At 40.2% G+C, this 25,657-nt stretch overlaps 1 protein-coding gene across 1 annotated transcript in view; it reads left to right on the forward strand.

The window, feature by feature from the left end:
- Window positions 1-25,657, forward strand: part of LOC140721035 (E3 ubiquitin-protein ligase TRIM39-like) — a 51,307-nt gene that overhangs the window by 11,213 nt on the left and 14,437 nt on the right. The window contains 1 exon segment of the mRNA XM_073035918.1: window positions 16,488-16,583. Within this exon segment, the coding sequence (XP_072892019.1) occupies window positions 16,488-16,583 (96 nt within the window).

Raw genomic sequence — 25,657 nt, forward strand, 5'->3', positions numbered from 1 at the left:
TAATAATAAACACTAGGGAATACTGGATGAACAAACAAGAACAAATTACTTCATAGATTCAGCCATTCCAAACAATAAAGTACAGAAATCACAAAGTGAAAAACACCAGGAATGTGCTGAATTAAAAGAGGAAATTGAAGACTATGGAACATGAACAGAACTTGTATTGTTGATGCACAATCAATAACTCTCGGAGACGGGAGGCAAAAGATAGGCTTATATTAGCTGCAAACTTGACCATGACATCTTGGAGGCTGAGGGGGGAGCAGTGCCTTCAATCGCCTTTATACTGAGGTCTGTGGGAGGAGCCACAGGAGCAGTCAGCAGAGGGGCATGCCCAGACAGGTATACACATAGTTTACCACAATGGTCCCAGCAGTGATATCTACAACTGAATCATGCAAAAGTCACTATACAATAACATTAAACAATTAGGTGTACACAGCAATATTTATGCTGTGAGCCAAGAGAGCCACCATACTAAATACCACTAGAATAGTCCAAAAGTTCCTAGCAATTGAGAAATAAGTGTGCTTGGCTATGCCTGTACTTCAGGTTTTTACCAGCTTGAATGAGTTAAAATAAAATTATATTAATGATACCTTATCTACAGAGCACTTTTCATATGGGCAATGTAGTTCAAAGTGCTGTGAATGAAAATAAAATAAAAAATAAATTAAAATAATAGACAAAAAGGTGTTAGTTAAAGTTAGGCTGAATAAATAGGTTTTGAGCTGGTGTTTAAAGGTATCAACTAAGTTTATATCCCTCATAGATTTAGGGATTGAATTCCATATTTTGAGAGTGCAGTTCAAAAAACAAAAGTTGATCTGTATTTCATCTTCAGATCAGCTGGTACCAAGATGAAGTTATCTACTTCCCATCATGCAGGCTGGTTAACTAAGTTCAACATCTAACAGCATAGCTGGAAGACTTTTATTCCAGATTTGTTCTCTTGCAACACACACAAGATGTTGCAGGAACTCAGCAGGCCAGGCAACATATATAGGGAAAACTACAGTCAGCATTTCAGACCAAGATCCTTCACAGAAATGGAGAAAAAATGCTGAAGATTAGATTTAAAGGGTGGGGAGAGGGGAGAGAGAAGCAGAAGGTGATAGGTGAACCTTGCACCCTCCCTCTTCTCCAGCCCTGTATCTCTTCCAGCAATCAACTTACCAACTCTTTATTCATCCCTCCCTCTTCAAGTTTCACCTCTCACCTGGTTTTTTTCCTCTCCCCTCCCCCACCTTTTTAACCTGCTCTGTGCTTTCTTTTTCTCTCCAGTCCTGCCAAAAGGGGTCTCAGATCAGAACATTGAGTAGTATGTGTGTGTGTGTGTGTGTGTGTGCGTGTGCGTGTGTGTGTGTGTGTGTGTGTGCATGTGTGTGTGATTCCATCATAACTGGTCTTTTCTGAATATCACTTTAGCCCAGATTTTCTAGTTACATTTGTGTAATGTGGCCAGTTGTATATCTCTCACAGCCTTACCATTTGTAGCTCTCCACAAACAGCATAATCCAATCCAAATGGATACATGATTGCACATGTTGATTTGTCTCACCCTGTCAGAGAGATTGATTTCCATCTTTACAACTCATCCCACCACTACTTACTCTGCAAAGTAGAACTAGCTTGTTTTCTATCCTTCTCAATTCTGAGGAAACGTTAACATTTTTCCCCACAGATGCTGCCCAATCTGCTCAGCATTTCAATTATTTTCCTTTTTTGATATTAGATTTTACAGCATCTTTAGGTTTTTTTCATTTTCCAACTTTCTTCAATGAGCTTTAATCTAATCCCACCCAGTCCGTAATCAAGCTCCCACTGAAATTTGTGTCTTTGCATTTACTTCATCAAAAGTCACCATGAAGTAGCCAAAAATATATCACCAAAAAAATTGGAAATATGATCCAGTTAGTTAAAATGTGTTGGGTAGTATAATAAAGGAATTCTCTATCAAAAAAGTGTTTACTGAACATAAAGAAAATGGAAGTAGGTGCACATCCTTCAATGTAATTATGGCTTATCTCTGCCAATCTTGTATCTTCTTTGCTACTTCTCCAGAGGTTACTCAATTTATCAAACATTTAACCACCTCCACTTTAAATACTTCTAATAACTGAGCTTCAATACTCACCAAGGTAAAGAATTCCAGAGAATCAGAATCAGGTTCATTATTACCAGTAAGTGATGTGAAATTTGTTAACTCAGCTGTGTCAGTTCAGTGCAATACATAATATAGAATAGGAAAAAAATAATATTAAATCATGGGTAATTAAGAAAAACAATTATGATATATGTATATTAAATAGATTAAAAATTGTGCAAAAACAGAAATTCTATATATTAAAAAAAGTGAGGTTGTGTTCATTTAAGAATAAGATGGCAGAGGGGAGGATACTGTTCCTGAATTACTGAGTGTGTGCCTTCAGGCTTCTGTATCCTACCTGATGGTAACAGTGAGAAAAGGGCATCACCTGGGTGCTGGAGGTCCTTAGTAATGGACACCACCTTTCTGAGACACCTCTCCTTGAAGATGGCCTGGGTATTTTGTAGGCTAGTACCCAAGATGGAACTGACTGGGTAAACAATCCTCTGCAGCTGCTTTTGGTCCTGTACAGTAGCCTATCCATACCAGATAGTGATGCAGCCTGTCAGAATGCTGTCTATAGTACATCTATAGAAGCTTTTGAGTGTATTTATTGACATGCCAAACCTCTTGAAACTCCTAATAAAGTATAGGCACTGTCTTGCCCTCTTTATAAATACATCAATATGTTGGGATCAGCTTACATCTTCAGAGATTTTGACACCCAATAACTTGAAACTGCTCTCTCTCCACTTCTGATTCTGATATGAGAATTGATATGTGTTCCTTCAAATTGCCTGTCCTGAAGTTCACAATCAGCACTATTGTCTTACTGACATTGAGTGCCAGGTTGTTGCTGCGGCACCATTCCATTAGTTGGCGTATCTCACTCCTGTACACACTCTTGTCATCACGTGAGATACTGCCAATAATAGTTGTATCGGATTTATAGGTTGTACTTGAGTTATGGCTAGCCACACATTCATGTGCATATAGAGTGTTTTGCAGTGGACTAAGCACACACCCCTGACATGCAACAGTATTCATTGTCAGTGAAGAGTAGATGGTATCACCAATCCACACAGATTGTCTTCTGGTTAGGAAATCGAGGGTCCAATTGCAGAGGGAAGTACAGAGGCCCAGGTTTTGTAACTTCTGAATCTGGATTGTGGAAATGATGGTATTAAATGCTGAATTATATTCCAAGAGCAGTATCCTGACATGGGTGCTTGTGTTGTCCAGGTGATCTAAAGCTGTGCAAACAGCCATTGAGATTGCATCTGCGTTTGATGTATTGTGGTGATAGGGAAACTGCAATGGGTCCAAGTGCTTGCTGAGCATTCAAACATATCTTGTGTCCAAACAGAAAGTTAAGTATCAGTTTCAGAGCAACTAAGTAGGTGACTAATTCTCATCACTATTTAATTATTTGATTTATCTTTGTTACGGCTTTTATTTTCTTTTTCAGGATCTTATATCCATTCTTCAGCAGAGAAGTGCTTGGTTTGACAGTATTTGGGTCAGAATTAGTTGTCCTTTACATCATTGTCTGTTGAGGACATAGAAAGAGAATGAATAACCTAAAGCAAACCAGAAACTGCTTGAAGAATTCAGCAGACCAAGCTGAAGGAAGTAGGTTCAACAAGTCAGGTCAATGGCCCTTCATAAAAACTGGAACAGATTAGAAACATTTATTTGTCTCTCCATGGATGTTGCCTGTCTTTTTGATGGGTTTCAGCATGCCTTGCATTTTAGTTACAGCACAGCGCAGAAGGAGGTTTATCACCTGCATTGTCTCTCTACCAGAGCAACTCACCAATTCCACCTACTGGCTCTGTAACGGTACTTCTGCAAAGTTTCTTCCAGCATATGTTTATCCAAGTGCCCCTCAAAGGCTGTGATAAAAGATGCCTTTATCACATCTGTTCCAGTTTCCAGCCACATGCCATCTATAACAGAAGATGAATAACTTCCTTCTGCCATCCTTAGTTCTTTTCCACTTTATTTTATATCCATGACTTTCCATCTTCAACCCCAGCACAAACGTATCTCCTACTTGGCATTAACTCTGTCCAGACACCTCATAAATTAATATAATGGGGTTGTATTATAGACCACCCAATAGTCATCAAGAATTGGAGGATCAACTCTGCAGAGAGGTCGCAGACAACTGCAGGAAACATAAAGTTATGATAGTAGGGGATTTTAATTTTCTGCATGTTGATTGGGACTCCCATACTGTTAAAAGTCTAGACAGGTTAGAGTTTTAAGTTTTCTAGGTCAATATATAGAGGGAATGACTAGAGAGGATGCAATATTAGATCTTCTATTAGGAAACAAGTTAGAACAGGTGATGGAAGTGTGTGGAGGGGAACACTTTGATTCCAGTGATCATAACTCCATTAGTTTCAACTTGATCATGGATAAAGATAGATCTGGTCCTTGTTTTGAGGTTCTAAACTGGGAAAAGCCCAAATTTGAAGAAATGAGAAAGGATCGAAAAAGTTTGGATTGGGGCAGGTTGTTGTCTGGCAAGGATGTCGTTGGGAAGTGGGCGGCCTTCAAAGGAGAAACTTTCAGAGTGCAGAGTTTGTATGTTCCTGTCAGGATTAAAGGCAAAGTGAATAAGAATAAGGAACCTTGGTTCTCTCAGGATATTGGAACTCTGATAAAGAAGAAAAAAGAAATGTATGACATGTATAGGAAATGGGGAGCAATTAAGGTACCTGAGGAATATAAAAAGTGCAAGAAAATACTTAAAAAAGAAATCAGAATGGCTAAAAGAAGACATGAGGTAGCTTTGGCAGTCAAGGTGAAGGATAATCCAAAGAGCTTCTACAGGTATATTAAGAGCAAAAGGATAGTAAAGGATAAAATTGGGGCTGTTGAAGATCAGCGTGGTTGACTATGTATGGAACCAAAAGACATGGGAGAGATCTTAAATGGATTTTTTGTGTCTCTATTTGCTAAGGAAACTGGCAATGGAAATAAGGCAAACAGGTAGTGAGGTCATGGAACATATACAGATTGAAGAGGAAGCGGTGCTTGCTAACTTGAGGCAAAGCAGAGTAGATAAATCACCAAGACCTGACAGGGTATTCCCTCGTACCTTGAAGGAGACTAGTGTTGAAATTGCAGGGGCCCTGGCAGATATATTTAAAATGTTACTATCTACAGTTGAGGTGCTGAAGGATTGAAGGACAGCTCATCTTGTTCCGTTGTTTAAAAAAGGCTCAAAAAATAATCTGGGAAATTATAGGCCAGTAAGTTTGATGTCGGTAGTAGGTAAATTATTGGAAGGAGTACCAAGGGATAGGATCTACAAGTATTTGGATGGACAGGGACTTGTTAGGGAGAGTCAACACGGCTTTGTGCATGGTAGGTCATGTTTAACATATCTATTAGAGTTTTTTGAGGAGGTTACCAGGAAAGTGAATGAAGGAAAGGCAGTGGATGTTGTCTATGTGGACTTCAGTAAAGATTTTCACAAGGTCCCACATGGGAGGTGAGTTAGGAAGATTCAGTCACTAGGCATACATGGTGAGGTAGTATATTGGATTAGACTTTGGCTCAATGGGAGAAGTCAGAGAGTGGTAGTGGAGGACCGATTCTCTGAGTGGAGGATTGTGACTAGTGGTGTGCCACAGGGATCAGTGTTAGTGCTATTGTTATTTGTCATCTATATCAATGATGATTTGGTAAATTAGATCAGCAAATTTGCTGATGATACAAAGATCGTAGGTGTAGTGGACAGTGAGGAATGTTTTCAAAACTTGCAGAGGGATCTGGACCAGCTGGAAAAATGGGCTGAAAAATGGCAGATGGAGGTTAATACAGACAAGTACGAGGTATTGCACTTCAGAAGGACAAACCAAGGTAGAACATACAAGATAAGTGGTAGCACACTAGGGAGTGCAGTAGAACAGAGGGATCTAGGAATACAGATACAAGATTCCCTAAAAGTGGTGTTGGAGGCAGATAGTGTAGTAAAGAGAGCTTCTGGTACATTGGCCTTTTTAAATCAAAGTATTGGGTATAAGAGTTGGAATGCTATGGTGAGGTTGTATAAGTGAGGCCAGATTTGGAGTATTGTGTACAGTTTTCGTCACCAAATTACAGGAAAGATACCAATATGGTTGAATGAGTGCAGAGAAGGTTTACAAGGATGTTGCCAGGACTTGAGAAACAGAGTTGCAGAGAAAGGTTCAAATGGTTAGGACTTTATTCCCTGGAGTGTAGAAGAATGAGGGGAGACTTGATAGAGGTATATAAAATTATGATGGGTATAGATAGAGTGAATGCAAGCAGGCTTTTTCCACTGAGGCCAGGCGAGTTAAAAACCAGAGGATGTGGGTTAAGGATGAAGGGGGAAAAGTTTAAAGGGAACATTAGTGGTGGCTTCTTCACACAGAGAGTGGTGGGAGTGTGGAATGAGCTGCCAAATGAAGTTGTAAATATGGGCTCACTTTTAACATTTAAGAAAAGCTTGGACAGGTACATAGATGAGAGGCATATGGAGGGATATGGTCCAGGTGCAGGTCATTGGGACTAGACAGATTAATGGTTTGGCACAGCCAAGTTGGGTCAAAATTCCTGTTTCTGTGCTGTAATGTTCTATGGCTCTATATTCAGGAGATATTTGTGTAGAGCTCTGTATAGGTACATTTCAATGAGACTGGGAAGTTATGGTAGGGTACAGAAACTGTGGTGTACAAAGGCTATAATAAATCTAGTCAAGAAGAAAAGAAAAGCTTACAAAAGTCTCAGAGAGCTAGGTAATGTTAGAGATCTGGATGATTATAACCTATCAAGAAGGAGCTTAAGAAGGAAATTAGGAGCCAGAAAGGTCATAAGAAGGCCTCGAAGGGCAGAATTAAAGGAAAACCCCAAGGCATTTTACAAATATGTGAAGAGAAAGAGGATAAGATGTGAAAGAATAGAACCTATCAAATGTGATAGTGGGAAAGTGTGTTTAGAGCTGGAGGAAATAGCAGAGATACTTAATGAATACTTTACTTCAGTATTCACTATGGAAAAGGAACTTGGTGATTGTAGTAATGACTTGCAGCAGACTGAAAAGCTTAACCATGTAGATATTAAGAAAGAGGATGTGCTGGAACTTTTGGAAACTATCAAGTCGGTTAAGTTGTCAGGACCTGACAAAATGTACCCCAGGCTACTGGGGGAGGTGAGCGATGAGATTGCTGAGCCTCTGGCAATGATCTTTGCATCATCAACAGGGACAGGGGAGGTTCCCAAGGTTTGGAGGATTGCGGATGTTGTTCCTTTATTCAACAAAGGGAATAGAGATAGCCCAGGAAATTATAGACTGGTGAGTCTTAACTTAGTGGTGAGTATGTTGATGGAGAAAATCCTGAGAGGCAGGATTCATGAACATTTGCAGAGGTACAATATGATTAGGAGTAGTCAGCATAGCTTTGTAAAGGACAGGTCATGCCTTTCGAGTCTAATTAAATTTTTTGAGGATGTGACTAAACAAAGATGAAGGAAGAGCAGTAGATGTAGTGTGTATTGATTTCAGCAAGGCATTTGATAAAGTACCCTGTGCAAGGCTTATTAAGGAGGCATGGGATCCAAGGGGATATTGCTTTGTGGATCCAGAAATGGCTTGCCCACAGAAGGCAAAGTGTGGTTGTAGAAGGGTCATATTCTGCATGGAGGTCGGTCACCAGTGGAGTGCCTCAGGGATCTATTCTGGGACAGCTTTTTGTGATTTTTATAAATGACCTGGATGAGGAAGTGGAGGAATGGGTTAGTAAGTATGCTGATGACACAAAGGTTGGAGGTGTTGTGGATACTGTGGAGGGCTGTCAGAGGTTACAGCGGGACATTGATAGGATGTAAAACTGGGCGGAGAAGTGGCAGGTGGAATTCAACCCAGATAAGTGTGAAGTGGTTCATTTTGGTAGGTCAAATATGATGGCAGAATACAGTATTAATGGTAAGACTCTTGGCAGTGTGGAGGATCAGGGGGATCTTGGGGTCCGAGTCCATAGGACGCACAAAGCAGCTGCGCAGGTTGCCTCTGTGGTTAAGAAGGCATATGGAGTATCGGCCTTCATCAATCGTGGAATTGAATTTAGGAGCCGAGAGGTAATATTGCAGCTATATAGGGCCCTGGTCAGACCCCACTTGGAGTACTGTGCTCAGTTCTGGTTGCCTCACTATAGGAAAGATGTGGACACCATAGAAAGGGTGCAGAGGAGATTTACAAGGATGTTGCCTGGATTGGGGAGCATGCCTTATGAGAATCGGTTGAGTGAACTCAGCCTTTTTATCCTTGGAGCAAAGGTGGATGAGAGGTGACCTGATAGATAGAGGTGAACAAAATGATGAGAGGCATTGATTGTGTGTATAGTCAGAGGCTTTTTCCCAGGGCTGAAATGGTTACCACAACAGGACACAGGTTTAAGGTGCTGGGGAGCAGGTACAGAGTAAAGTCAGGGGTAAGTTTTTTACTCAGAGAGTGGTGGTACATGGAATGGGCTGCCGGCAATGTTGGTGCAGGCGGATATGATAGGGTCTTTTAAGAGGCATTTAGATAGGTACATGGAGCTCAGTGAAATAGAGGGCTATAGGTAAGCCTAGTAATTTCTAAGATAGGGACGTGTTCAGCACAACTTTATGGGCCAAAGGGCCTATATTGTGCTGTAGGTTTTCTATGTTTCTATGACATGCCAAAGCACCTCAAATTCCTAATGAAATAGAGCCACATGTGCCCTTTTCATTATTGCATCAATGTTTTGGGCACAGAATAAATCCTCCGTGATGTTGATGACCAGGAAATTGAATCTGCTCACCCTTCCCTCTGCTGAACCCTTGGTGAGATCTGATGTGTGTTTTCCCAATCTCACCTTGCTGTAGTCCACAATCATTTCCTTGGCCTTCTAGATGCTAAGGGTGAGATTGTTGTTCCGACACTACTCTAATAATCAATCCTATCACACTTGTACACACTGTCTCATTGCCAACAACAGTACTGTCATCAGTGAACCTATCGTGCTTCAGCTGTTCTTAGCCATAGAGTCATGAATACAGAGAAAGTAGACTAGTGGGCTAAGCACTCAATGTGATGTTTGCCTATGTTGATTATCAGCGGGGATGAGATATTACTGATCAATGTTTATTATGATTTCCTGATGTGAACTCCCACAGCCCCAGTATTTTCAGTCTCTGAGGTAGTTTTGCATTCAATAAAATCATCTCCTCAGAACTAAACAATAAGCTCCAAGACTTTGGCCTTAATACCTCTTGTACAAATCGATCCTTGAATTCCTCACTTGCAGATCCCTATCAGTTCAGACTGGCAAAAGTACCTCCTTCACAATCACCATTTACTCAGGTCCACCACAAGGCTGTGTAGTTAGTCCCTGCTCTACTTGCTTTATATTTATGACTGTAAGGCTAAGCACAGCTCCAGTGCCATATTTAAGTTCACTGGTAACAGCACTGTGGCTGGCTGAATCAAAGGTGACAGATCAGCATATAGGAGGGAAATTGAAAACGTGGCCCTAATGGTGCCACAACAACCTCTCACTCATTGTCAGCAAGACCAAGGAGCTGATTATTGACTTCAGGAGGAGGAAACAAGAGATGCACCAGCCAGTTCTCATTCGGGGATCAAAGGTGAAGTTCCTCTTGTTATCTGTCCTGTGCTCAATGTGTATGTGTACTTAAAAAAGAAAGACTCTACTTCCTTATAAGTTTGCGAATATGAGGCATAACATCTAAAACTTTGACAAACTTCTATAGATGTAGGCTGGAGAGCATCATGATTGCATCATGGCATTGTATGGAAACGATAATACCATTGAATGGAAAATACTACAAATGTAGTACATACAGCCCAGTCTGTCACAGGTAAAGTCATCCACTTCACTGAGCACATTTACACAGAGTGTTGTTGCAAGAAGGCAGTATCCATCATCAAGGACCCCCACTACCTCAGCCATGCTCTCTTCTCGCTACTGCCATCAAGTAGAAAGTACAAGAGCCTCAGGACCTACATCACTAGGTTCTGGAACAGTTATTATCTTCAAACATCAGGCTCTGAACCAGTGGGGATAACTTCTCTTGCCACTTGCTTCATCACTGAATGGTTCCCATAACCTATGGACTCACTTTCAAGGATTCTTCATCTCTTGCTTTGATACATATTGCTTACTGTGGTTTTACCCACTTATGCAGAAGGCTTCAGAAATAAACCTCAAGGGGTAAATCCAGAGCTGGAGTCCCTAAAGCAGTCCTACATAGAGTTCAACATTGACTGACAACTTCTGTGATTAATCTGATACCAAACTGTATCAGACTCTGCTTTGAGTTCATCAGATGCGTGGAGAGGGGGAGCTTGCTACATGGGCTATGGCTTGCTCTCCAAGTCATCCTGCCCAGGCTTGCACATCTAGACAGCTGGCATGCAATATCCATGGACAACTCTGACTGATGAAGGCCTCAGAAGTCAAAAAGACTGATGACTATTATTTCCTTTTCTTGTATTTGCACAGTTTGTTGTCCTTTGCACAGTCGTCATGTATTAATCCTATTGGGTGTGGTCTTTCATTGATTCTATTATGTTTCTTAACTTTACTGATATGCCCTTGTGTTAACAATTTGCAGGTTTGTATGTTAACTTTGAAATTTGAGGAAGTCAAGGATCCATTTGCAGAGTAAGGTACAGAGCAAGGTTTTGAGGCTAGGTTAATAGTACTGTGAGGATGATGATATTGAACGCCAAAATAAAGAGTATATTGTTATAACTAAAGAGAGCTCAGAGCAGGCAGACAATAGAGGGAAGCATGGAACAAAACAGATTGAGGTCAAGAGTTCATTTTAGCATAAATCATAAGCTTAGATCGATTGTTATACTTCTAGACTTCAGTATCAGAGCTTCAATATTATGTATTTCCCCTTTAAGTAAAGCATTTGTATGGGATCATGTGATGTGTTGTAGCATTGCATGATTTGGGAACTGGTGAATGCCATTAGAGTTTCTGGTGATCTCATCTACAGCACAGAGAAAGGTGTTGAGGTGGGGAAAATCAATCAGCCATGGAGCAGACTCGTTCGGCCAAAAGGGCCTAATGCTGCTTGTATGTCTTGTGGTCTTATGCTCATGTTGGTTGCTCAAGGAACTCTGGCTCAAAGTTGGAGACCTGGAATCCGAGCTTCAAACACTGCCATGCATCAGAGAGGGACAGTGTTACAAGGGCACTGTGTTTCAAGAAGCTGTCGCACACATTAGAATAACTACTTCAAATTTGGTTTGTGGCCAGGGCAAGAGGGTGTCAATGTGAATGATGCAGCTCAGGGAATGTAGAGATACTGCAGGAGTAAACTAGACATTCAGCCTCAACAAACATTCTGAGATTATTGTTCCCTGTCAGAGTGAGAGTGGGAGCTGTAGGAACAATGAATGAATGAACAGTGGAAGAAAGCAATAGAATGATGTTGAAAGGGAAAATAAATCCACCAAGATAAAAAGTCAGAGAACCCAATGGGCCAAATGATTTAATTTTGGTCCTATGTTTACAAGTTTACAGATACTATTTTTCTTATTCACAAAGTTTCAGCAACCTGATTTAGCCAGCACCATCAATTTGTGTCGTTCAGTCATGCTGAGTCTCCACTCTAGAAGATAAATTCCCTTTGTTCATTTCCCTTGCATCACTGCATCTTAATCATTTTATCTATAAGTTTTTTAAACTGAGAAAAATCAAACTCATCCCTATCTTTAAGTTCTTTTCATTCTTCACAGGTATAGCTTGGGCTGCTAAATACTTCTTGCTTTCTCTGATTTTCCCTTGTATTCCCAGCATCTGCAGCATTTTTACTTTTGTATAACCTAACGCTTAAACAGAGCAGCATTATTAGAATATACCTTATTGTTACATAATTGAACCTCCTGATGTATTTTGGAGAATACTTCAAAATGGATCACAAGATTTTATTCTTTTTTGAACTGTATCTTTCAATTAGTTTGAATTCTGAGTTTTCTTTCTTTTTCAATCTTTTTATTATTGTTATTAATATCAACAAAATAAAATTGATACATAGATAATGGGATTACAAACATACACATTTCAACTGAACATGAAAGAATATATAAGTAATGATTACAGTATAAATGGGTATTCCCATATCATAGATTATACAATATACAAATAAACAAGGCAAACCTATGTATATCATAATATATGATGAAAAAACAGAAAAAAGAAAAAGAAAAGGAAAAAATTATGCAAAAAAACTAATCTAATAATATAGTAACTAATAAGGAAAAAAACAAAAAAAGAAAAAAGGAAAAAAAAATTAAAAGAGAAAAAAGGGCTGTTTATAATATCTCACAAAAATACAAAATCATCAGTGTCATCAACTCTGATCCTCTCAGCATATATAAAATCAAAACTGGAAAATCAAATAGACCTGGAACAGGGTCATATTACATCATATGAAAATATTGAATAAATGGTCTCCATATCTTTTCAAATTTAATAGAAGTATCAAATACACCACTTCTAATTTTTTCTAAATTTAGACATAACATAGTTTGTGAAAATCAATGAAATACAGTAGGGGGATTAATTTCTTTCCAATTCAACAAAATAGATCTTCTAGCCATTAGTGTAAGAAATGCAATCATTCAACAAGTGAAAGAGGATAAATAGAGTGAGTCCATCATTGGTAAACCAAAAATTGCAGTAATAGGATGAGGTTGTAAATCAATGTTCAATAGCGCAGAAATAATATCAAAAATATCTTTCCAATATTTTTCAAAAGCGGACATGACCAGAACATATGAGTTAAAGACGCTATCTCAGAATGACATCTGTCACAAATAAGATTTACATAGGAATAAAAACAAGCCAATTTATCCTTGGACCTACGAGCCCTGTGCACAACTTTAAACTGTATTAGTGAATGTTTAGCACATATAGATGATGTATTAACTAATTGAGGAATTCTATCCCAATTCACAATAGGGATAGTAAGGTTAGGTTCTCTTTCCCAATCATTTTTAGTCTTATAAAAGAGCTCTGAACGTATCTTCATAATTATATTGTAAAGTTTTGATATTAGCCCTTTCTGAAAAGGGCTTAATTCAAACAAATTCTCCAAAATACCTGAAGACACAGAATTTGGAAAAATAGGAAGTACAGTATTTAAGAAATCCCTAATCTGTAAATATCTAAAAAAAATGAAATCTAGGCAAATTATATTTATTAGATAATTGCTCAAAAGTCATAAAACAATTATCCAAAAATAAATCGGAAAATCGTAGTAATCCTTTAGTCTTCCAAGCTGAATAAGCTTGGTCTATAATAGAGGATAAAAAAAACAATTGGATACAATAGGAATATTTAAAACAAACTGAGTCAACCCAAAAAATTTCTGAAATTGAAACCATATACATAAGGTATGCTTAACTATTGGGTTGTCAATTCGTTTCGGCAATTTAGAAAGAGCAAAGGGAAGAGAAGTCCCTAAAATAGAACCCGGTGCAAATCCTTGTACCAATTTAATTTCCAGGTTCACCCAATGAGGGCTAAAATATATATCCCAATCCCTTAACCAACATATCAAATATCGGATATTAACTGCCCAATAATAAAATCTAAAATTATGCAGTGCCAAACCACCTTCCTTCCTTGCCTTCTGTAAATATATCTTACCTAACCTAGGATTTCTATTCTGCCATATGTATGAGGAAATTTTTGAATCAACATTAGCAAAAAAAGATTTCGGAATAAAAATTGGTACCGCTTGAAATACATATAAAAACTTGGGTAAAATAACCACCTTAATAGCATTAATCCGACCTAGCAGAGATAAAGATAGTGGTGACCACTTAGTAAACAAACATTTAATCTGATAAATTAAGGGTAAAAAATTAACCTTAAATAAGTCTTTATAGTTTTTTGTGATTTTAATCCCTAAGTAAATAAAAGAGTCATTAACTAATTTGAAAGGTAAATTTCCATAAATTGGAACCTGTCTATTTAAAGGAAACAATTCACTCTTACTAAGATTTAATTTATACCCGGAAAAATCACTACATGGAGCCAACAATGATAAAACTGCAGAAATGGATTTCTCCAGATTAGAAATAAATAATTATAAATCATCTGCATATAATGATAACTTATGTATACCTGTCCCACGATTAATGCCAAGAATATTCTGTGATTGTCTGATAGCAATTGCCAAGGGTTCTAAAGCAATATCAAATAATAATGGACTAAGAGGACAGCCTTGTCTAATGCGCCAGAATAAATGAAGAAAGGGAGATCTTTGAAATTCTGAGTTTTACCCCTGCAAATCTTGTACATGGAACATAGAAGATTACAGCATAGGGACATGCCCTTTGCCCATGATGTAATTAAATGTCTGACTAAATTAATCCTTTCTGCCTCAAGTTGTCTGTATTCCTCCATTTCCTGTACATTTATGTGCCTACCTGAGAGCTTCTTAAGTATCTCCATCTTAAGCACCTTCCAAACCATGTGTGGTGATGCTTCCACATTGCCACCCTCCCACACAACTTCCTTGAGTGTGTTGGTTGCTAATGCAAACAATGCATTTCAGTATATGTATCGATGCACATATGATAAGTAGATCAGAATTTAAATCTGAAACCTACATCAGAAGAGAACAACTCTTCTGGCAGCGCATGCCTGGCACTCACCACCGTATCATAAAACAAGCTTGCCCCATACATTTCCTTTGAACTTATCCTCTAACCTTAAAGACATATCCTGCAGTGTTAGATATTTCAAACCTCAGCTACCAACTGTCTACTCTAGCAGAATCATTCATTATACAGCCTTCACCAAAGAAAACAAGCTTGTCCAATGTCTCCTCATAGCACGTCTCCTTATCCATGCAGCATCCTTGTAAACCACTTTTTGCAACTCTCCAAAGCCTCCTGCTTCTTACTTTAATGGGCTGACCAGAATTAAATGTAAGACTCCAGATGTGACCTAATCAAATTTTTATAACTTCCTGACTCTTGAACTCACTGCTTCAGTGATAGGTGAATATGCCATGTGCCGCTTTGGTGGGGCATAGTGGTTAGAGCAGCACTTTATATGGCAGGGACTGTTGTGCCCATGATGGAACTGATTGAGACTACAACTGTCCACAGCCTCTTGTGATCTTGTGCATTGGAGCCTCAAATCAAGCTGTGATGCAACCAGTCAGAAAGTTCCTCCATACATATTAGAAATTTGTTTTGAAACTTATGTTAAAAGCAAAGGTCTGGTCTGTTTCATCAGAAGTTAACATAGAAACATAGAAAACCTACAGCACAATACAGGCCCTTTGGCCCAAAAAGCTGTGCCAAATATGTCCTTAGCATAGAAATTACCTAGGGTTCACCTTAACCCTCTATTTTTCTAAGCTCCATGTACCTATCCAGGAGTCTCTTAAACGAGCCCATCGTACCCGCCTCCACCACCTCTGCCAGCAGCCCATTGTACGCACTTACCACTCTCTGCATAAAAATCTTGCCCTGACATCTCCTCTGTACCTACTTGACTTCCTCTGAGAAGTAGCTAATAGGCACGTGAGCAAAATCTGATAGATGCAGAATAATACAAGGTAAAGTGAGAGCATTTAGTCAGAAAAATAGAAAAATAACAAACATTGTTTAAAAGGAGAGAGATTGTTATAGCGAAAGATCAGGGTGACCATGCACAAAATGCAAAGTTGCAAACCAGAAGCTAAGAGAGCAAATATAATATTAGTGCTTGTTTCAATAGCTTACTTTGAAATAAAAGGTTTCCATTTAAACCATTGTGTCTACAAAATTCCCAACTTAGCAATCCATTGGTCTAATTCATTCTCTCCTTATTTTCCTGTCGCCCTGAAACTTCATATCTCATGTGCCCATGATCTGTAGTAAGACCACACTGGGAGTACTCTGTACGATTGTTGTGGTCACATTTAAAGAGATAATATACTTACAGTGAAGGCAGTTCAAGTAATATATATATTTGTTAAATTACTGCATGAAAGCAGTTGTTGTATGAGTAATAGTTGAGTTGATTTGAATCTGTAGTACTTCGCAAGTGGGAGAGTGAGAGGTGACTTTACTAAAGCAGGTAAGGTTATGAGGTGAATTTGCAAAGCATTGCATCTGAATAAGTCATTGTCAATTCCAACTGGAAAGTTGGAGGAATTTCTGGAAGAAAGTTGGAGGAAATGCTGGAGGAACTCAGCAAGCCAGGAAGCACCTATAGAAAAGAGTAAATAGTCAACATTCAATCTCGGCTTGAAATGTCAACTGTTTACTCGTTTCCAAAGATGCTGTGTGTATTAAAATATTCAGTCTGTCCAAAGAGTTTGGTGATGTTTTTCCAAACATCTCTTCTACCAGGGAGTTCTGCGGAAGGAGATAGATTTACTCAATAAACAATTGCAGGAGATTTATAGAAGTCTGGATGAAGAAGAAACAGACATAAATAATCTGAAGGTAAGAAAAAATGAGAAGCCAAACTGTTAATATAAAACCAGTATTGTGTTGTCTAATGGTGTGTGTGAGAGATTGTTGACTCAGTCCAGAATCAGGTGAATGTTTATTTTTCTTGATCAATTTGATTTGCTTTGAAGCCCGTTTTACTTTTAATCCATTGTAGCCTATTTAAATTCTTTATTTTCATGTCCACGGTAACAATGGAAAGTCAATATGTAAACTGCATAGAGCTCAGCCATGACTCATTGTGTCAGTGCTGGTTTTTTATTCCCTATTCCATCTTTATTTATTTAAAGTGACTGAGAAGAAGGTCACTGATTGCTTCACCAAGCAGAAGAGCAATCTCATTAATCCTACTCTCTTATTTCCACTTCCTGTAGTTCAACAACTTCTCCTCTCTAATATTTGCATTACAATCTAATTACCCTCGTCAAACATCTACAAGTTTCTTTGTTCAGGACATGCATGAGATGCAGAACATGTCTTTACTCACCTTCTCACCTTTCCTAGACTAAGCAGTCTGTCTAAATACAGTCGGCCCTCCTTATCCACGTGGGATTGGTTCCGGGACCCCCCACGGATACCAAAATTCGCGGATGCTCAAGTCCGTTATTTAACATGTCTCAGTGTGTAGGTCGTTAGGACCGAGTGGAACCCTGGACTTTATTTAACATGTCGCTGTGCGGTGGACATTAGGACCTGGCGGCGCCGCTCTAAATTCGCAGCATTTCAGTTCGCAAAAGTGATCGCGATTGAAAATAAGGTGGAAGTAATAATGCGATCGGAAAAAGGTGAAATGCCATCGGTCATTGGAAAAGTGTTAGGCTACAGTCAGTCAATGATCGGAACAATTTTAATGGAGAATGTGAAAGACCCTGCTCTGAGGAAAGCTACAATTATTACTAAGCAACACAGTGGATGAATTATTGAAATACATATGTTTCTTAAGTGTTTTATATGCATAGAAGGGCAAAATATGTACTATGTACTAAGAAAAACATTTGACTAACTGACGCTAAATAATACCAGGTGTACCTGTTCCGACTTCAAATCCGACTTAAAGACAGACTCAGGAATGGAGCTCATTCATAACCCAGGGACTGTCTGTACTAAGTCATTTCTAGATTACTTATAATACCTAATACAATGTAAATGCTATGTAAATAGTTGTTGTACTGTATTGTTTAGGGAATAATGACAAGAAAAATAGTCTGTACATGCTCAAGAAATGAGTCCTGGAGAGAGAAATTCTAGGTTTTCTCGATCCGCAGTTGGTTGAATCCGCGCATACGGAATCCGCGGATAAGGAGGGCTGACTGTAAGGCTCACTTGTTTCCTTCTAATCTCATGCAGTACATTTTGTGTTCACACTAGGGCTCAATCTATGCTAGAGGCACAACCGTAGTTAAATGACCATGTTGTAAGAACCCATACTCAGTTCACAGGGCCAACTCTGAGTCTTTCACCTAATAAGTTAATTCCCCAACCATTTCCACTTTGACCAAAAGATCTGTGGTTTTCCAAACTGCTATATGAAGGATCAATGTAAGCTTCAGGAATAACACCTTCTGTTCCATTTGGAGATCTAGCTTCAGTATCAAACTCAGCAGCATCAGGCAGTGCTGTTCTGTCTATATAAAGACCGGTTTGAAAATCCTGCCCAAGGCTCCTATCTGGAATAATAATTCAGTTCATGTCTGTCCATTGACATGGCCTGACTTACTTATTACTTCCTATAATTTTGAATTTAAGGTTTTACATTCCCTGTTTTGTTTTATTATTTTCCCTCATCTCATAGATTTTGAGTGCCTTTGTTAATGCTGTATCTTTGTACAGTTGGCCCACCTTATCCATGGGTTCCGCATGCGCAGATTCAACCAACCGCAGATCGGGAAAACCCAGAAGTTGAGCATTGTCTCATTCGGTCGCTACTTGTGTTGTGAACGAGAGGAAGGAGTTTAAGGCTAGTATGGGATGGCTGGCTAGCTATGTAAAGCACTACAGCCTCAAGAACTTAAAGATCATGGGAGAATCGGGATTGGCTGATGACGAGGTGGCATCAGTGTTCCCACAAGATGGTTATGTCTGTACTGAACATGTACAGACTTCTTTTTCTTGTCATTATTCCCTAAATAATACAGTATAACAACTATTTACATAGCATTTACATTGTGTTAGGTATTATAAGTAATCTAGCGATGATTTAAAGTATACGGTTATATGCAAATACTACACGGTTTTATATAAGGGACTTGAGCAACCGCATTTTTTGGTATCCACAGTGGGTCCCAGAACCAATCCCCCGTGGATAAGGAGGGCCAACTGTAATGCCCACCATTAATTTAACAGTCATGTTACCTCATCACTCTCTGATCCCCACAAAAAAGCTGGTCTCACCCTATCAGGGATATTCCAGTTTTCTTATCTACCCTTCCCCACCATTTCTTCACTTTACCTCAACAGAATCATAGAAATCTACATCATAGAAACATACCCTGCAGCTCACTATTACCATGCTGTCGGTAGAACACCCATTTATACTATCGCACCATTCTTCCCCCACTCCCATCAACTCCCCTCCAGATTCTACCACACATCTACACACTGGAGGCAAGTTGCAGAGACCAATCAACCAATCAGCCTGCATATCATTGATATTGTGGGTGGAAACCGGAACACTGAGTGAAATCCCACTAGATCACGGGAAGAATGTGCAAACGGAGGTCAGAATTGATCATAGGTCTCTGGAGAATTGAGGCACCAATGCTATTTGCTGTGTTATAGCACTATCCACTTGTCTCCACTTTTGTAATTCTTTCACCATGCCTCCAGCTTGTTGATCTCTCTGCAGCTGCTGCCTGAGTGCCTCCAACATTTTCCATTTTTATTTCAGAATTCAATGGCCAGTTCTTGTTTTTTGATTTTCATAATGTCTCCACTTACAATTGATGTACTAATATATCTGTGGGATGTAGGAAGAAAATTTGCACCCAGCAGAAGTCCATACAATGACAAGGAGAATATGCAATCACATGCCGCACTGTACTAGTGTTTCTTGAGCTGTAAGGCAGTAGCACTATGCCTCCCCCCACTCCTTAGGATAGGCAAAGAACACTTTCCTTTTCGTATATTAATCACATACCTTATATTAATGAATCAACTGCTCCTCAATTTTGGGAAAACATTCTTGAACATAAGAACTCACTGTTAATTTAAATTTCTTAGAACTGTTGGCTGCTTTGCAAAATAATGTTAACCTGTTCATGCACATTAACCAAAAACATTTAAACATTTTCAAATCCTGTCTCAAATTTCACACCAGCACCATCTACTGTAAAGGAAATTGTTTGGTTCAATATTTATGCTAAGAAATGTAATACTTCATCAATGAGTTTACTGTCATTAATCTCCCCTGCTCCCTATCAATGACTTTTTAGTTACAGCCTTGTCAACATCTTCTGTTACTTAAAAATACCTACTTGCGTAATTTCTATTACATCATGGGGATAAGGGAGAGAAACAGGGCACCCAGGGGAACATAGAACAATACAGCACAGTACAGGCCCTTAAGCTCACAGTGCTGTGCTGACCCTTAAACCCTGCCTCCCATATACCCCTCCACCTTAAATTCCTCCATATACCTGTCTCTTAAACTTCACCAGTGAATCTGCCTCCACCACTGACTCAGGCAGTGCATTCTACGCACCAACCACTCTCAGAGTGAAAAACCCTCCTCTAATATTGCCCTTGAACTTTCCTCCCATTACCCTTAAAGCCATGTCCTCTTGTATTGAGCAGTGGTGACCTGGGGAGGGGCCAATCTGCTTAAGAATGACCCTAGGTAGCCATTGCTGATTGTTTCTCACATAGACATTGTCATCTGGTTTTAACTGACTATCACGCAGGTTGATCATCTGCTTTTCCTGCTTTCTCTCCACTTTTACCTTCATGTCTGGGCACAGTAGGTCCAATCTTGACTTATGCCTACGCCCCATCAGCATCTCTGCTGGAGTGCGTGCCATCATAGTCTGTGGCGTGAGATGGTATTTAAACAGGAAACATGAGAGCCGGGTACTAAGAGATTCCCCTGTCATCAGCTTCAGGCTTTCCTTCACCTTCTGAACAGCTCGCTCAGCCAAACCATTTGAGGCTGGGTGGAAAGGGGCTGTCTGAATGTGATGAATGCCATTCTGCTGCATGAACTCACTGGTGAACATCAAGCCATTATCAGTGACCAGAATGTCATGCAACCCTTGGACGGCAAACACTTGCCTGAGATTGTCTATGGTTGGGGGGGCGCTGCGATGTTGCTCATGATGTGAGCTTCGATCCATTTGGAATGCGCATCTACCATTGCAAAAAACATATGCCCCATAAAGGATACAGCAAAGTCCAAATGTAGCCGAGACCATGGGTAGACTGGCCACTCCCATGGGTGCAATGGAGTTGGTGGTGGTATGTTCTGATTGTTCTGACATTGCGTGCATGATTTTACTTTGTTTTCCAGATTCTGATCCATTCCAGGTCACCAGACATGGGATCTTGCAAGGTGTTTCATTCAATACACCCCTGGATGAGTCTCATGAATTTCCTCCCCAATCTGTGAATGGCCAGGGGGAGGCACGATGACCCTTACCCCGCCCCTAGAAAATGCAGTCATCATGCAGGCTCAATTCTGTCTTGCATTTGGCATATGGCCTCAGTTCCTCTCCTTCCACGACTCTGGACCAACTTTGTAAAAGAAAAGCCTTGACTTGAGATAGGACTGAGTCCCTCTCTGTTCATTGCTTGATCTGGGTTGCCTTTACAAGTGTCTCAGACAGTCTCTCCAACAAAAACACAGTCTCTGGAGGCACACATGTAGTAACAGACATCTCAGGTAAAGGTGGTCGACTTAGCGCATTGGCGTTTGTGTTATCCCCACTCGCTCTGTACTAGCCTGGCTGAGGCTAGCAGTGGGATGTATCTGGTCTCACTAAAAAGGCTCATCAGTGGTTTATCATCTGTATAAATTGTGAATACATGTCCATAGAAGTACTGATGAAAGCGTATGACCACAAAAACAATGGCCAGACCTTCTTTGTCTAGCTGTGAATATCCCTTCTTAGCAGCCATCAGGGTAAGTAAAGCAAAACCAGTAGGCTTCTCCAAATGGTCCTCCATTACATGTGAGAGAACTGCCCCAACTCCATAGGGTGAAGCGTCACATGAAAGGGTAATCTCCTTGTCTGGGTCATAGTGAACAAGCGGCTTTGCTAAGTAGAGTTCTTTCATTTACTTGAAAGCTTCCTCCTACTCTTTACCACACTCCCACTTAGTGTCATTGTGAATCAGCTTATACAGTGGGGCCAAAACCTCTGAGAGGTCAGGAAGAAACTTGCCATAATAATTCATCATACCCAAAAATGAAATGAGTTCAGTCACATGCTTGGGGCCTCCTTAATATCTCTCATGTTATCGTCCACTGAGCAAAGCCCTTCAGCTGTAATCTTGTGTCCGAGGTAGTTCACATTCGGAGCCAGGAACACACATTTTCCATGATCCCCTGCATTTGAGAGTCACTTCAGCACCTGTTCTAAGTTAGCCAGATGCTCCCCCTCCATGGCTCCCGTGATCAAAATATCATCAAGATACACTGCTATGTTTGGAATCCCCTGCAGCAAAGAGTCCATTATCCTTTGGACAATGGCAGGGATAGACACCACTCCAAACACCAGGCTATTGTATTTGAATAATCCTTTGTGACATTCTCCTTTGAATCCTCGTCGAGCAGCAGCTGTTGTTAGGCATGGCTCATGTACAGCTTTGTGAGCAGCTTACGCCCTGACAGGGTCGCAAACAGGTCATCTGCCCATGGCAATGGGTACTCCTCCATCTTAGAGACCTGATTCACTGTAAGCTTGTAGTCCCCACATATCCTCACCGTTTTATCTGCCTTCAAAACTGGAATAATGGGAGCCGCCCACCTTGAAAACTGGACAGGTTCAATGATGCCTAGCCCCTGTAAACGTTCCAGCTTCTCCTCAACTTTGCCTTTCATGGCATAGGGCACTGACCTGGGCTTAAAAAAATGTGGTGTGGTCTCAGGGTCAACATGGAATTTCAAGGTCACGCCCTTCAGTGGGTGCCCAGCTCATCTCTGAAAACATAACTATACCTCTGCAGAATGTCCTCCATCATGTGTGCATACTTAATTTCATGCCAGTTGAGCCGGATTTTGTGAAGCCAATCACGGCCCGAAAGACTGGGCCCACTGCCCTTAGCTATCACCAGCCTGGCTTCAGCCTTCTGAGCCCCAGCTGAAATATCCACATATAACACCCCTAAATGAGGTATGGGCTGCCCTGGATAGGTCCTGAGTTTTAGCTTGGATGGTCTGATGGGAGGCAGGTTGGACCCCAATGTCCTCTTGTATGTCTTCTCACTGATGACTGATGCAATAGCCACTGAATCAATCTCAAGCTTAATGTCCTTTCCCCTGACAGTAACTGTGGCATAATATGGTTCAGGTGGTTCCTCATCCATTTCCACTCCAAACATGTTGTAGGCACACACTGCCTCCTCGTCTGCTTCTCCTAGATGGTATGTGGATTCCTGAGCCTGTTGAGCTTTCTGCTCCGCAGGCTGAACCTTACCCTTTAAAAACTCCTGCACTTTTTAGCTAAATGTCCCTTTTTGCTACAAGGATGGCAGACAGTATCTTTGAATTTGCAGTCATTTGCATAGTGCGCCCCTCCACGCTGAAAACATTCCATCCACTTTGCCTCTTTACCAGACTCCCTCCTGACTTGGTGTACTGCCACCGACTGCGACCTCCCCATGACTTTCTGGATATCCTTAGCATTATTAGCAGTCATCTCCATGCCTTGGGCAATCTCTAGGGCTTTCTTGAAAGTCAACGGTTCGGTTTCCCCCAACAAGCGGCTTTGTGTAGCGTCATTATTAATGCTGCATACTATCTATCATGGAATATGTCATCCAACCCTGCTCCAAAATCACAATGCTCCGACATCTGCTGAAGCTTGGCCACAAACTGACCTGGCTTCCTGAAATGGCTGTGAAACTTACACCATTGGACTATCACAGAAGGTGTCGGATTGTGGTGGTTCCCTACGAGCTTGACCAGTTCGTCATTTGAAATCTCTCCCAGTTTCCGCAGTGTGGCTAAGTTCCTTATCAACTTGTATGACTTTGCCCCACACAAACTCAGGAGAATAGAGCATTTCTTAGCCTCCTAAGTAATTCCATTAGCACAGAAGAAGAGTCCCAACCTTTCATCATATTCCAGCCAGTCCTCGTTTCCCTCCACAAATTCACTGAACATAGCCATCTGAACACAAGGCTCCTCGTCCTCTCACAACCCCTGTTCAAAATGGGCCAACACGTCCACAAAACTAGTTCACTTCATTGCCAAAAATATGTGGTAACTTCTACCTTAAAAAGGGCCACTCGACAATTTCATGGCCAAAAGAACATCTTTATCTGAGATGGCAAATGATATTTTCAATACAGAGGCTTCCAGGTAACTCATGCGGCATGAGTGGTGGAACTATATATAATGCATACCGGGAGTGAAAAGAACAGAACTGAAACCCCGCTGACCCTGGAATCAGCCTCGTTTTAAAAACAGCTTCCCGGTTAATATTAACTTACTTTAAATAATGCTCACCTTACAACACTATGGCTAAAGGAATTCTGCTCATCTCCATTCTCAAAGGATGCCTCTCTATTCTGAGGCTGTGTCATCTGGTCTAAGACACTCCCACCATAGGAAACATCTTCTCCACATCCACTCTATAAAGGCCTTCACCAATCAATAGGTTTCAATTAGGTCGCCCCTCAATTTTTCTGAATTCCAGTGAATACATGCCCAGAGCCTTCAAATGCTCTTCATCTGACAAGCTGTTTAATCCTGGATTCACTTTCAGGAACCTCCTTTTAACCCTCTCCAGTTTCAGCACATCCTTTCTAAGATAAAGGGCCCAAAACTGTTAACAATGCACCGTAAAGCCTCAGCAGTGTTTTATAAAGTCTCAGCATTACATCCTTGTTTTTATATTCGAGTCCTCCAGAAATGAATGCTAACATCATATTTGCCTATCTCACCACAGACTCAACCTGAAAATTAACCTTTAGGGAATCCTGCACAAGAACACCTAAATCACTTTGCACCTCAGATTTTTGTATTTTCTCTCCATTTAGAAAATAGTCAACCTTTTAATTTCTTCTACCAAAGTGCATGACCATACACTTCCCGACACTGTATTCCATCTGCCACTTCTTTGCCCATTCTCCTAATCTGACTATCCTTTTGTAGCCTCTCTACTTTCTCAGTATTATCTGCCCCTCCAGTGATATTCAGGTCATTTACAAATTTGCAACAAAGCCATCAGTTCCATCATTCAAATCTTTGACATACAACATAAAAAGGACTGGTCCCAAGACAGTCTAATATGGAACACCACTAGTCACGGCCAGCCAGCCAGCAAGGGTTCCTTTTATTCCCATTCTTCTTCTGCCAATTAGCCAATGATTTATCCATGCTAAAATATTTCCTTTAATAGCACAGGCTTGTAGATTATTAAGCAACCTCATGTTTGGAACCTTGTCAAAGGTCTTCTGAAAATCATGTACACAACATTAACTGATTTTCCTTTGTCTATCCTTCTGGTTATTTCTTCAAAGTATTCCAACAAATTTGCCAAGTAAGAGTTAAAGAAACCATGCTGACTAGGGCTTATTTGAAGAAACTTTGAGTATTCTCTAAAGTATTATTGGCTAGCTTACTTTTGTAATCCAGCTTTACTTTGTTATTGTCTATTTAGTTGCCTTCTTTTGGTTTGTAAGCTTCCCAATTCTTTAACATCCCACTAATTTTTGCTCTATTATATGCCTTCTCTGGTTTTTAACTTTGGCTTTGACTTCCCTTATTAGCCAAGATTGTGTCATCTTGCTTTTAGAATACTTCTTCCTCTTTAAGATGTATATAAGCTGTGCCTTCTAAATTGCTTCCAGAAATTCCAGCCATTGCAGTGCTGCCATCAACCCTGCTCATGTTCTGTTCCAATCTGCTC

Source organism: Hemitrygon akajei, chromosome 2 (genome assembly GCF_048418815.1).
Source record: "Hemitrygon akajei chromosome 2, sHemAka1.3, whole genome shotgun sequence".
NCBI lineage: Eukaryota > Metazoa > Chordata > Chondrichthyes > Myliobatiformes > Dasyatidae > Hemitrygon > Hemitrygon akajei.